The sequence below is a fragment of the Athene noctua genome, chromosome 10 (assembly GCF_965140245.1).
Source record: "Athene noctua chromosome 10, bAthNoc1.hap1.1, whole genome shotgun sequence".
Taxonomy (NCBI): Eukaryota; Metazoa; Chordata; class Aves; order Strigiformes; family Strigidae; genus Athene; species Athene noctua.
In genome coordinates, this window is record NC_134046.1 from 2,897,328 (window position 1) to 2,914,270 (window position 16,943).

At 47.1% G+C, this 16,943-nt stretch overlaps 1 protein-coding gene across 8 annotated transcripts in view; it reads right to left on the minus strand.

The window, feature by feature from the left end:
- GRIP2 (glutamate receptor interacting protein 2) overlaps positions 1 to 16,943 on the minus strand; it is a 289,298-nt gene that overhangs the window by 18,175 nt on the left and 254,180 nt on the right. For all 8 annotated transcript variants that reach the window (XM_074913846.1, XM_074913849.1, XM_074913844.1 and 5 more), the window contains 6 exons: positions 16,034 to 16,179; positions 15,300 to 15,380; positions 6,873 to 6,939; positions 5,945 to 6,090; positions 5,510 to 5,654; positions 472 to 611 (listed from right to left, as the gene is read on the minus strand). In XM_074913846.1, the coding sequence (XP_074769947.1) occupies positions 472 to 611; positions 5,510 to 5,654; positions 5,945 to 6,090; positions 6,873 to 6,939; positions 15,300 to 15,380; positions 16,034 to 16,179 (725 nt within the window). The remainder of the gene's footprint in view (positions 1 to 471; positions 612 to 5,509; positions 5,655 to 5,944; positions 6,091 to 6,872; positions 6,940 to 15,299; positions 15,381 to 16,033; positions 16,180 to 16,943) is intronic.

Below are 16,943 nucleotides of genomic sequence, written 5' to 3' on the forward strand. Positions count from 1 at the left end.
TTTCAAAAAGTTGAATTAAAGGTAGGGGTTTTTTTCATGGATTCTACCAGCTCCAAGTCCCCTTGATCATTTTGGGGGGTTGTATTTAAAAAAAAAAAAAACAACATAACTTCACTCTTCTGCTTTTAGAAGTGCTTCATTTCTGTGTGAAATACCCACACAAAGAGGGAATGGCAACAATGGCCAAGGGGTCAATCTGAAAAAAACATTATCATCGCTGATAAACCCACCATCTACTCTCTTCCCAGTACCACAGAGAGCCCCTGCATTGCCTTTTTTAAAATCTCTGAGTCAGAAGTTCAAAAAACACCCACGTTTTCCCTCTGACCCCAGTCACGCCCTTGACCACGCTGCCTCAACACCTTCCACAACACATGAAGGAAAACCCACAGCGCTGGCTACTCCGCTGCCTGAGGTCCCTGCTGGGGTGTGCCTTTGCCCTCCCACCCCAAACCAGGCTCCCCAACTCACTCTCTGTCTGCTTCTTGATCTTCAGAGTGACCGTCTCTCCCGCCATCTGCAGCAGGTGAATAGCTTCACTCAGCGGTTTGCCCTTGAGGCTCACGTTATTAATCGCTAATATCCGGTCACCGATGTGGATGGCTCCAGTTCTGCAGCGAGAAGGCAGTGTTAGTAACTTCAGCAAAGCAATTTGCCTCTGAGAGACAGGCCATTAAGTTGTCACTTGAAGCAATGGCATATTAACTCTCAGCACTTTCAAATATGTCTTGGTTTCCCCCTGGTAGGCTGTATACCCATAATTTCCATTTCATCATCACTATTAGGAATCTGGGTGTCCCCAACCATTCTCCCTCTGTGCATATAGATACGAACACGCACAGGAACGTATGCACTCCTCAGATCCTGGGCCCCTCGGGAACTGGGGCTGCAGATCACAGACAAAACTCTTCAAAGCAGGGGTCTACGTGTCACAAGCACAAAGGTTTCCAGTGTGTGATGTCCAGCAGCTGTCACACATGGAACTGAAGGGTACATTCACAGGGACGGAAAGGAACGATGAGACAAACCTAGAAACCCACTGAAAAAAAAAACCCAAAACCAAAATGGCCCAAGACACACAGACTGTGCATGCGACATGAGCAGAACCAGCTGCAGATCAGTTCGATACGTTTAAAGCTCACCCCTACACTGTGACTTTCTCCATCAGGACCAGTGCTCTGGAAGAGGTTACTGTGTTTTACTGTTGAGCCACACTCCAGCACTGGCTTCTGCTCCCAGCTAAAAAAATCCTCTGGCTTCAGCAACAGCCAGGAACAACCTAACAAGTCACGGCAGTTCTCCCCCTTCTCCATTCCTCCCCTCTGTGTCTGCACACAGACAGGGGCTCACTTTCCCTCTCCCCGTTCGCTGCAGCTCCGGGAAGCGCGGGCAGGGCAGGATGAGGCCATGGCCATGGCTGCCGGCCAGGGCAGGACCTTGTACTCGCCGCTGGCTGGAGCGAGCTCACCGCACTCGCACTCCAGCTCCCTAATGCCCGCAAGAGAGAGCAGCAGTCCTCTCCCCCAGCACTGCCGCGAGGTTTAGTTGTCACGAACCTGCGTGATCAAGCCAGGAGGAGATGCAAATCTGGACTGCAGTATCTTTTTGTCCACGGCAACGCGCCTCTCAGGTTACATCTCCAAACTGGACTGCTGCTTCTCCACAACTGCCATTTGATATAGCGTCGCGGGCAAAACACCTGCTCGTCTTTCCCCCACATAGGAAACTTTAGCAGGCACGCTGCTGTGAAACATCAATCTAAGCACATCAGATGGGGAAACGCCGCCAAGCACCGGGCGGGACGGGCGGGACTGCCCGGGCCGCCGCTGCCGCCGCCATGTTGGACGGTGCCGGGCGGCCGCCAGCCGCTGGGTGTCTCTCTTGTCCCGCCCGACGCGGCCTCAAACAGCCCTCAGGGAAAACTTGTGCATTCAAATGAATTACAGATCAAACCGGAACCGGAGTATTTGTCTTAAAAAGTTTCATCTACGCAGTCGAAAAAAATCAAGCTTAAACTGCTGGCGGCTTAAAGGCGATCCGTCGCTCGCTGCAGTGATTCAGCAGCTGAGGGCCTCCTGCAGTAGTCCTGAACCCAGCGCCGGGCCGCATCGCACAGTCATCTGGGTTGGAAAAGCCCCTGAAGCTCCTCCAGCCCAACCATGAACCTCACCCTGACCCTTCCCAACTCCCCCAGATCCCTCAGCGCTGGCTCAGCCCGACTCTTCAACCCCTCCAGGGATCCCGGGGACTCCCCCCTGCCCTGGGCAGCCCATTCCAACGCCCAACAGCCCCTTCTGCACAGAAATCCTTCCTCAGAGCCAGCCTGACCCTGCCCTGGGCAGCTTGAGGCCATTCCCTCGGGGCCTGGCGCTGGGGCCTTGGCTCCAGAGACTCATCCCCCCTCTCTGCCCCCTCCTGGCAGGGAGTTGCAGAGGGCCAGGAGGTCTCCCCTCAGCCTCCTCTTCTCCAGACTGAACCCCCCCAGTTCCCCCAGCCGCTCCCCAGCAGACCTGTGCTCCAGACCCTGCCCCAGCTCCGTTGCCCTTCTCTGGCCACGCTCGAGTCATTCAATGGCCTTTTTCGGGTGAGGGGCCCAAAACTGAACCCAGGAATCGAGGGGCCGAGTCCAGGGGTTAAGATCACTCCCCTAGACAGCCACCAGCCCAACCACCAGCCTCTGAACAACAGCTTTGCAGTAACTGTGAAAGTCCCTCATCAGGGAAAAGTACAGAAATTATTAAAGAGAAAAGTCACGTTCAGCCAGGTGTTTTTCTTCATGGAGGGAAAAGTAAATCAAAGTCCAGTCCTCCCATCTGCCCATCTCCAGGCACCCCTGTCTGGACAAGCAGACAGAAGCCGAGTGGGAGCGACAGAGAAAGGTGTTTCTGTCTACTGACCCTTGTGCCACTCCATCATCACTGAGAGTCCTCAATTCACCTCAAACACAAACCAGGCCAAGGAGCTGCATGTTCCATGTTCCTTCTTGCTCAGAGGATACATGCAAGAGCAGAATCAAGCAACAGGTAAGTTCCAAGGTGTAAAAGGGGCTGCAGGCACTTCCCAGCAAGCACTGGAGAAGAGGTGTCCACGTGCACATGGTAGGGACTTACTTGGCACAGGGGCAGGGCCACCATCCCTCCTCCTCCCTGCCACCATGGGTTGGTGCTGAGCACTCCTGGACAAAATCCTCCTGTCAGCCCCCCCCATCTACTTGCCCAGGTGGCTCTAGAGGAGACTGGTCAGGCACTTTAAAATGCCAGTGATAGCTCAGAATTGCTCCTGGAGAACCTTTACACCTCAACTAGAATTGAACAGTATTGTTCAGGCACATTTCCTTCCCCAAGAAGAAGGAAAACAAGTCCATGGACTAGGGTAAACGCCACTTGCAGGGCCTGAAGGAGGAGAAACAGAGACAAACATGGGAGGCAGCCACTGCTCGACACCGATCTAACAGCCTGAGCTGCCTCTGTAGGTTTCTGTAAGATCAGACACATACAAGGAGAAAAATGTTCAAGGTTAAGATAAAACCCAAGTCATCTGAATCTGGAGCCTTTTCAGCTTAGACAGCCTGTCACCCGCTGTGACAGACATGTGACAGATCCTAGAGGACGCCCTGCCTTCCCCATCACCAAGCGAGCAGCCCGAGCTGCAGCACGGACCCTCACAGCACATTCCCATTATCAGATACTGGGATCTGGTCCACCCGTGCCAGTGCTGCTGAAACACGTCCTGTACTCCAGCAAAAGCCAGGCACAGATTTGGGTTTAAATCCCTGTCCTTCAGAAACCTGTCCCACCCTTCAGAGCCTGGCTAAGGGCACCTGTGACACAGGGAAGGGTAGTGACAGTAGGAAAGGGACACTTGAGGACCACCCCTCTTCCCTTGACAAGGTCAAGCCACTCCTTTCTGTTATTCTCAGGAGAAAAAACATGCACCTTTCCTGCGGGCAGCCTTCATCCCAAGGCTCCTCACCCTCCCTGCAGGGAGCCAAGGTTACCCAGAGAAATCCCAGCGCTGCTCCATCCCCATGCCGCTCCTCTGCACAGGCACTATTATCTGTTAGTCAGCTATGGTGAACATCCTGAACAGCTCCATTGCTCTTCTCAAAAAGCTTTTCATTCCTTACTGCCTGCCAGCTCCTGATCAAAATTCAATAGTACCGCAGCACTTGCCTGCGCTATGTTGTTCCATGGAGCAGTCATTGATGTGTATCCGAGTTCGAAGGAGAAACAGCCACGGCATTGCAAAGGGAACTGAGAGCAACAAGGGTACAAGACTGTCTTCTGACACCTGACAGCATTTGGGCTTTCTGTCCTTAACCTCTCTCATGCTGGGCTGCAGGTACAGTGCAGAACTGCTATGCAGAAAAATCTCAGATACTCTGTGGCTATTATTTTCTAGGGAAGAAGACTGAATCCTACAGTGGCAGGCAGTGATTTAAAATCTCCAAAGAGAAGAAGCACTAATGACTAAGTCCATCCCTCTTCCTTACTTCTCGGGAGACAGTGATGTTCTGCTTTCCGTACCAAAGGGAAGCAATGGAAATGTGCATCAGCCTGCGTGCTGAGAGTTTGAGGAGCCCAGTGCAGAAAGAGGTACTGAGCTGTTTTATAGTCCAGCTAAGAGGGAGTGTGGCCTTGAAAGAGAACGAACCAAAAGGCCAGATCTGCAGTCAAACCTCCCCAAAGTCTAGTACTTCACACCTATTTTTTCAGGGATTTTTTTTCTGCTGTTCAGCCTGTCAGGCAGCACAGGGCAAAGTAACCCTATGAGAAGCGTGAGTCAGGACCGCTGAAACAATTTATTTACAAGTCACAGCTACCGTATAGACAGATGAATTAAGATACAGTGTATGACTCAGTTCCACCTTATATTCTCAGCAATGTCCTTTAAATCCCACGCATGCACATATATTCAGACACAGGCACACACAAAGTCAACCTCCCCGCTTGCCAAAGGTAGACCTGCACCTACATTTATACAGTATAAATGTCTGCTGCTTGAGGCACACCAACCCTGCGCCGAGATACCTCCACATGTAACAGACTGAGCAACCAGCAAGGATGGGTCAGAAGACCCCCGAGATCTGTGGTTTCAGCAGGACACACCACTGTCATGGCTGTAAGCTGCAGTTTAGAGATAGGCGAGGCCTGGACAGGAGTCTACAGTGGTTTCATGGGCAGGCTGGGCACTCTCCCCACACAAGATGTGTGTGGGCAATCACAGACCAGGAAGCACCTCTGTAGAAGAGGGGCAGATAAACATGTGTTCCTGCATTCAGCCGACACACTGGCTCAGACTTTTGCAGAAGTGCTCTGCTTTGAGCCTCTCTCACAGCCCTAACAGCACACTCCCAACCACCCTGCTTCATAACACTTGGTACCTTCATAGCACCTTTCCTTTTTAGCACACTAAAACACTCAAGAAGAGTTTATGACAGCAAAGGAAACTTGGCAAAGTTCAAGATCCCTTTCCACATCAACTCAACCCCTCTGCCCCCAAACCTCACCTTTCTGCCAGCCCCCGCTTAGTCAAGCCTGAAATGACGATGGGATCGAAAGGTTCCTCCGTGCCGGAGATGGTTATTCCCAAAGGGCCGCCGTATCGCTTCAGTTCCACCGTGTAGATAATAGCACCGGTTGTCTCCTGCTCGTCTGAAAGAGAAAACAGGAATGCGGAACTTTTTAATTAGTCAAATGAAAGAGGTCATAGGAAAGACTTGCAGAATTTAGAAGCAAAAGCCTAAGGTCTTCAGCCATGCTCACACCAAACAGGATTTTAATCTTCCAGACTCCATTTAAGGGCTGAATAACAAAACCAGGCTATAATCAATCGGGAAGTGGTGACCGGACAGGCAGCAGCCCTTATCTTTGTTGGTCTGCACTACCTATTGGGAAATGTCATTACAGTGGACAGGCACCGGTTTGCATCAGGATTTCCGTACCAGAGTTATCTTCATCCTTCCTAATCTTCAATTTGACCAGGTCTTCACACTGCCTTAAAATCTGCACAGCATCCTCCATTGAGCAATTGTCGAGTCGGATGTTATCAATGGCTAACAGCTTGTCTCCCGGCTCCAAGGTGCCAGTTCTACGTGGAAAGGAAAAGAAAACTAAAAGTACATTTGTATTTGCCTTTCAGATCTCATGACACATTCAGTCCTGCAGTGGCAGTGACAATATTAACTTTTTGCTGTCCTTGATCTTTTCTGGGAAACAACCATGAATGGAGTCTGGGACAATTCTAACTTAAAGAGAGGAAGTTTGTGCAGAGTGTGCATCAACACAGAACAAGGCAGGAAGATTAGATATACAGCCTGGGTAACCTACGGCACTGAAAAATGCCTGATGTTTAACTGACAGATATTCTACCTTTTATGGAAACTCCTGTATGAGCACTCTTTAGAAATGAGCCCTCCAGCAGCACTAAATTCCTCTGAAAGCCTTGCTGTGAGGTGTTGGGATCAGAGAGGAAGTCAATAAATGCTGAGTTATTTGCACAGTTCTCCACCAGTGCCTACAATTCACTCACTCTGTTCACCTGAGCAGGAGCTGAGACATGGCAAACTACCTGATGAGCCACAGCACTGTTTGGGATATATGAAGCCCATTGCCACATGCTCTTAAATGCTAAACATCCGTGTCCCATAGGGTCAGCAGACATCTGAATCAGTGCCCTGACCACTTTCTCCATTAGCTCAACTCTACTTGCTTCAGTACAGTTTTTATTGCAAACCCTACTGTGGTCTAAGGCAAACCTCTGTTAAGATCTTCTTAGATGCTGGCAAAATACTGCTTGGGCTTCATTCTACCTCTCGTTACTGGGCCAGACATTTTGAAATGGGTTTGGCAGATGGGAAATTCTGCACTCACCTATGTGCTACGCTCCCCTTCTTGATGTCAGAGATAATCAAAGGCTCCCCAGGCTTTCTGCTTGCAGCTGCAAAAGAGATACATAGGTACTAAGCTTGGTATTGAATCTGCTATATAGTGCAGGGATGGTTAATGGGGAGAAGAAATCATAAGGAAAGGAAATTTATATTCCTTTGACAAAATGATACTTCACACTTGAACTCTGGAAGCCGCACCAGGAAAAAAAGTAAAACCCTGCAAAAGTTTGTTGGTTGCCCTTTGCCCAAGTTAGCTAGCCGCTTCCTTCCAGCTCCTCCTGAAGGGGAGGACGTGTGGTGTCCAGCAGCAAGAGGTGGGATTGCCCGATCCCAGCACTGTGAAACATCCACTCACCCACATCTCTGACACGAGACAGCAAGTGAGTCACCAGCTGTGGCAGCAGTCAGACGTTAGCCCTGCTGCCTAGGGAGTACCTAGCTCAGCGCTGTGGTTAATAGAAGTATTTCTGTGTTCTTGAAGTCAAGTGGGCTGGGAAATTTTCCAGGTGGAAAATAACCCAGGAAAAACTAGGTAAACGACTGTTTTCCAGCTGGTTCACCTCTCTAGGCCACTTCATCATACAACCAGAAAAATCAGGGCTTGTCTGGTGTTGAAGCTGGAAGGGGTGCTTTCCAACTCTTCTCTCCTGCCCAACAACCCTGATGACTTTTTCAGCCCATGAGAGATGTATCTCTAGGACCATTTGCACTTTCAAATTTCCCTGCAAGACCTGCTGCTCTCTTGAGAAATCCGAGAGACATTTATGACTGGAACCCTCCTGACCTCTCTGCCATCCACACACCAAACATATGCCAAGAGCATCCTTCTCACCTTGCATCAGTCCCTCCTGCCTTGCTATGGGAATTGCATCATCTCATTTAAAGCTGACAGAAGCTTTGATCTGCGTGGGAAGGAAGAAACTTGCAGCATCTGAACATATCAGGTGCAGGTCAGAGATTAAAATATCTGTGAGGCACGTGGCATCAACCACACAGAGATCCACCTGCCTGAACAGCAGTTAGAGAGCACCCCAGAAAGTCAGACATAAAGGAGTAATTGCTTCCCCCGTATCAACCTCTCTGCTCTAGATTCTTCTGTTGTTTACATTCATTTATGAGATTTAAAAACATATGTGCTAACCCATCACCTTTAAGGATACCCTCTCCCAATATAACTAAACCTTCTGCACTGAACAGAGCAAAAAGACAGCCAATCTCCGTCATAGCAGGGCTGAGTACAAAAGTTAGGTCAGACAGCGAAGAGCAGACCCTGACTGATTTTGTAATAGCCACAGCAATGTGACTGCTGAATGATACAGAGCCTAGAAGAATTACTTTCCCTATCTCTTACTGGAGCACGGTGCCAGATAATTTTGTTCTGGACACTCATGTTCAGCTTGCAGCCGTAGGTCGAGGAGAAGCAGATGGGTTGTGGAGATTCCCCAAGGGCTCGTGCCTACATTCAGCCTGTCCACGGCACGGACCTGCCAGCAGATAGACAGCAGATAGACCAACACACACCAGGCAGAGCTGAGCAGTGGGAGGGAGGGATGGGGTGCAGCAGCTAAAATCAATGCAGAAGTCCCCCCTCTAATTGAGAAGACCACACACTGTCGACTAACAGCACAGGGGACAAAGATGCAGCACTCTGTTATTACTATTGCTGTTCTCTTTTCCAATACAGGGGATGTATTCACTGCTGTGGGAAGTCTACACCGCAGTGGTCCGAGCAGCGGTGATGGGAGACCCTGCTAGCGAACCCTGAGCCCTGGCATCGCTGCATGTTTAATCGCTCCCTAGCCTGGTTCTGTCACAACGATCCAGGTTAGCAAAAATACTTTTCACTGCGAGGTTTGTTTACTAGTTTCAAAGCAGAGACAACATGACAGAAAGGGGTTAGGGAGGATCTCCACAGTCCTGGTGGTGGGTTGGGGATGGCCATCTCTAAACGTGACCCAGGCACGGCTGGAACAATGTGTCCGGAGACAGTGAACACTTAAAAAGAGCAAAAAGGGGGGAAATTAAAAAAAAAAAAAAAAAAAAAAAAGCAAGTATATACAACAACATGCCTCAAGCTCTGCAGAAATGGCATTTATCTTGGTGTCTGCCTTACAAACCCTGTGACCTGAGTGGGGATCCTGTCCATGATCAGTCTCTGAGCAGAGAGCAAGACCTCATCCTTGTGCAGCTCCACAGCTGGTGTCAGCACTGAATGCAGCACAAGCTTCCAGTGTCAGAAGCACAAACCAAGTGCTTTGTCCATTAGGAAACAAAGCAAGTTTTAAGGAAAAAAATCATACTGCGTTTTGTTTGCTCTTTTTTGGGAAGTTGTGTTTTCCAAACAGATTTTCTTGAGACTTCAGTTAAATGGAAGAGCCATGTACAAGTGCATACAACTGTCCCCACCATCAGAGCCCCCAAACTTTAACAAATGGCAGCCCTCTGTTTTAAATAATCACTTAGTATAAAATGGAAAGGCTTTATGAAACTACCATTATTAGTCAGCACCTACAAATCTGAAGGGTAAATTAGGGAGACTTAATGAATAATCATTCTCACTCAAGAGGCATAAGATACAAAGTTAAGATACTGAAATCTCAAAGCACAGAGCAGTCACTTGCTGTTCATTTTGAAAACAGTAGTTAGAAACTTCATTAATTCACCTCTGGCATCCCAAAGTCTTTCCCAGTGCCCCAGCAGAGCGCCCAGCTGGGCTTTCTGCCTGTCAGCCGGGACCAGGCTGTCCCTGCCTGCCCCAGCCACCCTGGGACCCACGTTTTTAACAGTCCTGGGCTGTTCACGCAGGGTGACAACGTGCCCCTGCGTAAGGGCTGCCTTTCTACAGGGGAGAGCGCTGCAATTTCACTGAAGTGGTGGCTCAGTCTAGGTCAGAGGCATTAGATATGTAGATTCCTAGTGAGCTTTTGGATAAACCATTTCTAATTTGTCTGCAATTAAGAAAAAACACCTGAAAGTACATAACTATTTTATTAGGGCTGTGGTCTTTGGAGTTAAGACACACAGATGACTAAAGCCTCTTTACCCATTCATTTCTGCTGCTGATGTGGTTATTTCTCTTCAAAGGACACTGCCTTGGTAATTCTGTTTGCTGCAGGAAGACATGGTTCAGATGCCCAGACTTGCCTCCAGGTCTTGCTTTCCCGTCTGTAAAACGGAGATGGCAGCAAAGGGAGTCAAGGGAAGAGATGGATCAAGGCACAGAGGCAGAAGCTGGTGTGCAGAAACCCAAGCTCTCTCTCAGCAGTCCCTCTTAGTTGTGATCCCTATCTGCCAGGGCAAACCGCTTCAGATGGAAGTGGGCTCTTTTTCAGATACATTTGTATTTTTGGTGGGTTTACCAGTACAAAAGATAGTTTAAATGTGCTCCAGTGCCCCAGAGAAAGCTCCATAAATCAACAGCTGGTGAAGGCAGAAGGATGGGGTGGGGGAGAAACTCAAAATGAAAACACTGCTTGGCAGTGGTGACAGGGCAGTGATAAAAAGGTGAATTGATCAATACTGTTATTTACTTTTTATAAATTGCTTTCAGTCTCTCGCCACCTCTTCTGGGATTCTGGCTCACTCGGTGTTTACTCTGTGATGGATGATGAGGCCAGAAACACATGTCCAGTTTGTGTTTTTAATAGAATGCATAATGACTCGTACTGGTAAATTATTCCCCTCCAAGGAGCACGAGCACATATCTCACATGCATCAACCTGTTATAAATGCCCTTCATTATTGACCAAGCCAAAGCAGCACTCTGCCAACGTGTAATTAAGGAAGCTGTAATAATGCCATAAGAATATATTTAAGAAAGCAAGCATTTATAAATGGGAAAAGCAAGCAAAATCAGAAACCCAATAATCTCAGGATAGCTAAAGAATGAGAAGAGGAATAAAAGCAAATCAGAATCAATTACAAAAAGCAGCAATGAACATCAAATCCCCAGTACCCAATTTTTTGCTCTATGATTCATTTAACAACAGGTGCCTAAATTATCAGTGCCTCCAGCAGGATATTTGCCCTATCGCAGATCTATTTGCTTTCAAAATCTCCAGATAGCAAAACCAGGACAGAATATCCCACTTTGGTAGAAGCACCAGAGTGAATCAGCTGCAAATCTCAGCTGAAGCTGCAGCGCTAGCGAGGGGTAGGACGGGCGGCTGCCGGGCACGCTGCCGCTTGCAGACACGCTCCGCCGGGCTGCTGGCAGGTCCCAGGTTAATCCAGCACCAGCAAAGCTAGATTTGCTCGGTTCACAGATCCATCTTCTCCCTAGGACAGCGATTACACTGCTTAAGCGACTTAATCGAAGTTATCTATCTACCCAAATTCCGCTTTTATCGCCCGCAAGCAGATATACTACCTACTCAGTATCTGCAGTACTTCATGCCAAGGGCACAGGAATTGATTTGTTAAGATATATAAAGGTAATTTGATAAACGTGCTATATAAAGCACTAACGCATGTCTAAAATGAATGGTAATTTCAATATCTGTTTAGACAGCAACAACAAAACACCTGTACCCTGCAGCAAATTTCATAACTAGCCCTTGGAGAGGATATTTGAGACAGACAAAAAAAAAATCCCACAACACAAAAAGCAATCTTTTGTGTAATCAACTATCATTTTCCAGAGGCTAATAACAAATCCATATCTTATTTTAAGAGGTCAGGTATTGAACATACAAGAATACAGGACCATTAGCTTCTCGCTGTTGAAGATTTTAATTTGTAAGAGATTTACAGAAAACCTACAAAGGCATAACTGTATCATTAGAACTGAATGCAGCCAGCAAGATCTGAGCACTTAAGGCATGTGTTCTGCTAATGGAGACGAGTAGTTCAGGCTAACAAGAGCCAATTCTTCAGATCCTTTTCTCAAAAATCTCAGTCTGCTCGTCTTTGCATCCCCACCATTCAGAGCACCTCAGAGGTCCCTGCAAACAAGTGAGCTTCACAGCCCACAGAGCTTTGAACCACGCCAAGCAGGACAAGCACATGCTTCCCTCTTCAATCAGAGCAGCTGTTTTACAAACAAATGCAGCCTTTTCCCTGGGACTGAAACCGAGGCACTGGAGTATGGAGAAAACAAGAACGATTTTGCTGGCTTCTTGCCCCTTCACCCCTGGATGAAGTGCAGGGAAGCAGTGCACACAAGGGAGCTTCAGGGTTTTGCTTTGCTAATTTTCATTTAGCAAACGTAGGAGACTGAAATGAGGCTTGAGGGCGCCGAGGTACCACAGAAACACAAAGCACAGTCAGTGAGAGACTCACCCCTTGGATTTTGTATTCATTCTTTGGGGAATGGAAGGGGAAATAATGCTATATGCATATATTTGCATCATGCATCTTGATTTGCTGCATCCCTTTGCCACGCTGTGTTTGAGCAGGGGGACAAAAGCCATCTGTGCACACAGACCACAACCAGGGGCTCGCCCAGCCCAAGCCTTCTCCTTCTGCAACACTCCGAGACCTCAGAGAAGATGAAATGCCCTCAGCAAACATCTCCTCCTCACCAGGAGCAAGCACAGACCCTCTCTGCATGTTCACCCCAGAACCAGCAGCGCCTGCCCTCCTCATACGAAAGCCTCCTGGGTTTTCAACCCTTTTACGAGGCTTTCCAACAGATTTATGGTTCCTCCTGCAGTCAGCTCCATTACATGAACTCTTCCAACACATCCATCAAGAATCCTTCTCTCCCCCCTTGTACTTAGCCCATCTCCCAATTAGCTCTGAGAGCCACAGCACAGCAAGAACTTGATCACTTTTATTTCTTTAGTGCTCCTCTGATGAGGTCGTAACACTTTCTGCCTGTGTAAGAAGGCAGCAGCAAACCTTCCTAGATAGAGGAATTAACTACAGATGAGCCTGCTGAAGCCAAGAAGTAAAACTCAAGGAAAGCAACTCGTCTTTCATTTGCAGTGTATCTGTAACAAAGTTTATGAACAAACCCAATTCTGTGACCACAACAGTCTTCTACTGACCCCTCCAGCTTGTCATCTGTTTAACCTGCCCCAGTTTTACAGAGGAACAGGAATCCAATGTTGGAGGCCAGTAATCCAAGCCCCCTACTTTAAAACAGTAGTTATATGCTTTTCCTTGTCAGAAGGAAAGCTGTAAAAACTGCTTCTAGACTTACGCAAGCATTCAAATCAGCAGAACTGGGAGGAACTGAGCAAAACAGAGAAGAGTTATTTTTACTTCTTTTCTCTTGCTGCTTGCATCACACTCCTGCATTCACATCATGCCTCTGCAGGAGGTACTTACCATAAGGCTGCCTGCTTTGGTTTTAACGTTTGAAACTGGTATATTTATCTGCCCAGTCAGAGGCAGAGTGACAAAATGATGATCTAATTTGCTAAGGGTCATGTGGACATAAGCTTATACAGACTAATATATGAAACTAGAATTAGGATTCAACTGGCATTTCAGCCTTGCCACAGCATTTTCTGGATGGCTGTCTTTTGCTCCATTTGTAAATATAATTTTGGCTTTGACTCAGCAAAGGACTGAAATATCTCCTAAGATGCATACTTAAAACAATGTCCTGCAAACCTGTTCGACAATCAGAACTATTATATTGTTAAAAAATTGCTTTGTAGTTAGATAATGGGTATCTAACTATTTAAAACCCAGGGGTCAGTTTCTTTTTATTTAGCAGTGTTTTGAAAAAAAGTGTGTGAAATCAATTTTTTTAAACAAATTTCAAATGAAAACATTTTCAACATAAAAATATGTCTGAAGTGTAAATGCACATCTGAAGCAGATCCCATTTAAGTGAGACTCTACAAATAAAAATTAATAGTTTTGCTGGCAACTCCCAGGTTCGTTTTGCTCTCCAGCCCCAGACACAAACTAATCTTTGAAGCTTCATCAGGGTGAAACCCTGGCCATGCTCAAGCCAGAAGTTTTTTGCCACCAGATCCACGGGCCTCGGTTGCTACCTGAGCGTGCAACGCCAACGCCGTGGGCAGGGCAGGAGGTTGGGAACCCAGCCCAGGCTGGGCTGCTGCACCATGCCTGGCTACCCCACCAGGGAAATGTTATTATGGGTACCCCGCTGCTTTCTGAAGGCACTTTCATGTCTTCAGACAGTAATTGCTACCAAGCCAAACGTTAAATACCGTGCTGTTATTTCTCAGGATTATCCTCATGGCGCAACTAGGGAAAGCTGGGAAGAGGGAGAAGAAATAACACAGGGTACAAAGCTATCGTCCTGTCGATGTTCAAGCCACTCCTGAGAATCCCCCACTTAGACCAGAACACCTCCAATTAACTCACTAACTAATGCTGTAAATGCCATGAGGTAACTGCAAATAGCTTATCTGTTTTAATGAAATCTAGTTTTAAAGTGTCCCCAGCAACTCCATTCCCCAGACACAGCTGGGTCCATGCTCCTGAGGGCTGAGATGCGAGATCCCATTACTGCAGTCTCACAAGCTGCTTTGTTTCAGCTAAGAGGTGGTGGCAGCCTCTGGGCATGGCAAATCTGAGATGATTCAACTCCGTTTACCCAGCAGTGAGAGAGTGATGAGTGATGTGAGACCTGCTCACATTTGCCATAAAGGAAAAATTCATTGATGCAAGGAATAATAAGACTCCAAGTTAGCCAGAAATTTGGGATGGATCTGCCTATATCACCCCCTTACAGCATCCTCTCCAAAGAGGCCAAAAGGGCTTTAAATGAAAAATATGCTTCAGAAGAGAAACAGAGATAATTAATCAAGAGGGAGCAGAGAATGAAGAAAAGAAAGAAAAAGGTTTATGTCTCGTTCTCTCTGTGCCCACCAAGTCCTGACACATGGACCTCCTCCTCTGTGGCTGGGGTTAGTCAATGCAATGATTCCCAGCAAACTCTGCCCAGCATGCTCCTGTCCCTGAAGTGCCTTCCCCCCACCTCTAAGGCCCACCACCTTTCTCATCCTCCTCCTCCTCTTGGCAGTTTCCGCTCTCTATACTTCAATTTGTGGGTGCACCTCACACTTGCTCTCCTCCCTCCACCTCTCCCTGCAAGGGTCCCCCCAGACCCAGGCACCTGTTTTTTAAAAAGAACATAATACAACTGTGAGCAAGGAAATAAAAATAAAGTTACCAATAATATAATATATGATATATAACATATAATAATGTATATTATATAAAAAATAATATCTAAAATTATATATATAATATTAGTCTGTGGCACAAACCAACCAATCAGTTGAGACATAACCTTTGCCCCAACTCTCCATGCAGCTGCTTTTCTCTGTGCCCACCAGCTCGTGGGGGCAGGAACCACACATTTAATTCAGTTTGGGATAAATCACAAGCACTGCAAACGCTACCAGGAAACCCCACGTAATCTGATCTCTCTCCATTGGGCCTCTCTGATGTGCCAGGGTGCACAAGTCTGAGCAATACTTACAGCTGATTGTAATTCCAAGCTCTACACCTCTTTTCTTGGGCAATTTAACGTGGAAAGTACCGCTGCTGGGTATGACAGACTCTGTAAAACCAAAAGCAGACAAAAAAAGAAAATAGGAGAATAGAGAGAGTTTTCAGTTGCATGGATGGTTTCTTTGGAACCAAGAAAAACAACCTCATAAAACTCAGCTTTATTGTTTCAAATAAGGTTGTTATCTGAGGCCCTGCAGACCTTAGGTTAAAATTTGGATGCTCATTAAAAATACATGCTCTGAACATCAAGTGAAATGCTCACATCACACTGTATCTCAAGATTGAGGTAGCTCTGTCAGTGTAAAAGGAAAAAAAAATTTCTCTTTTTAACACAAAGCTGCACTTTAGCCCCAGCCAACAGCTTTGGTTCCCTCCTTGCTTCAAAGCCATAAATTAATATAAATATTATTCATATTAATGGACAAATATTCAAAGGGCAGGTGGCCTCTTCATCTACTCCTTAGACTTACCTCAGCCAAGTGGTGAGGACAAGGCATTTACGGAAGGATCAGAAGAAGGACCCTCCCTCTCAGTGCACATTAAAGAATAACAAGAAATCCTCACAGGGTGTTCTCACTCTTCCCTCTGAGCTCTAGCAAAACCCTCATGTATTTGTGTGAGTACACCCCCTCCTGCGGGTTAGCAAAGGCCCTGGCAGAGTCCCGCTGGTAGTGAGGAGCAGCAATTCCTTTGGCAACGTACCTGCGACATCGAACTCGATCTCCAGCACCACTTTGTTGGTGAGCGCGGCGTCACGCAAAAGCTGATTAGCTTCCTCCATAGTCCCGTCCTCAGTCGCAATGCCGTTGATAGAAAGGACTCTGTCTCCTACTTGCAGCAGCCCACACCTGCAGACCACATTGGGAAAAGAGGGAAGGGGAACAAGGAGGCAGGAAAAAAAGAGGAAAGGAGAAAAAAACAACCCCACAAGCAGCCATGAGTTACTTTTCCCAGGCACATCTGTTACAAGACACACAGAGTAGTGACAAATCCTGCAGGAGTGGCCCCAAAGAGGAGATAACTCATTCTGCAATGCCCGTCCCAGTGCTGAGAGCCCATGGAAGGTCACAAGGCAGCAAACCCCTGTGGTTTGCTTAAGGTCAGGCATATTTTGCTGCTAAATATCCATTTTTGGTCAAATTTCCTGTAACTTTCAGACAGAAAAAAAAAACCAACAACTCTCACCTTCCCAAAAGTCAACACCACGGCCAAGAGATGAGAGTGATAAATGCAAGGGTATGTTGCCCTCCTACCCTGCCTAATGGTATATGGCTCTTTTCATGTGCCTGCACCCTCTGAAACCCAAACTAAGGGCACTGAAAATGGCACAGATTCCTCTGCTTAATACATGTCTAACACTGAAGCTACAATCCAATGAACCCACTGAAATGTCTCAGCAAATTGGATAATCATTTATCCCTTGTAATTGCATTTCTGGAAGCCAAACGTACATTGATACTGTTTAACTGCCTCGAAAGGCCAATATTATCCTGATGCAATAGCCCACCAATATAACCACAACTGGCCCTTTGGGGTTTTTGGTTTAGACCCACTTTCTCCAAGAACAGAGATCAGCAGGTTTGGTTTTTTTTTTTTTTACTTTGGAAGAAAA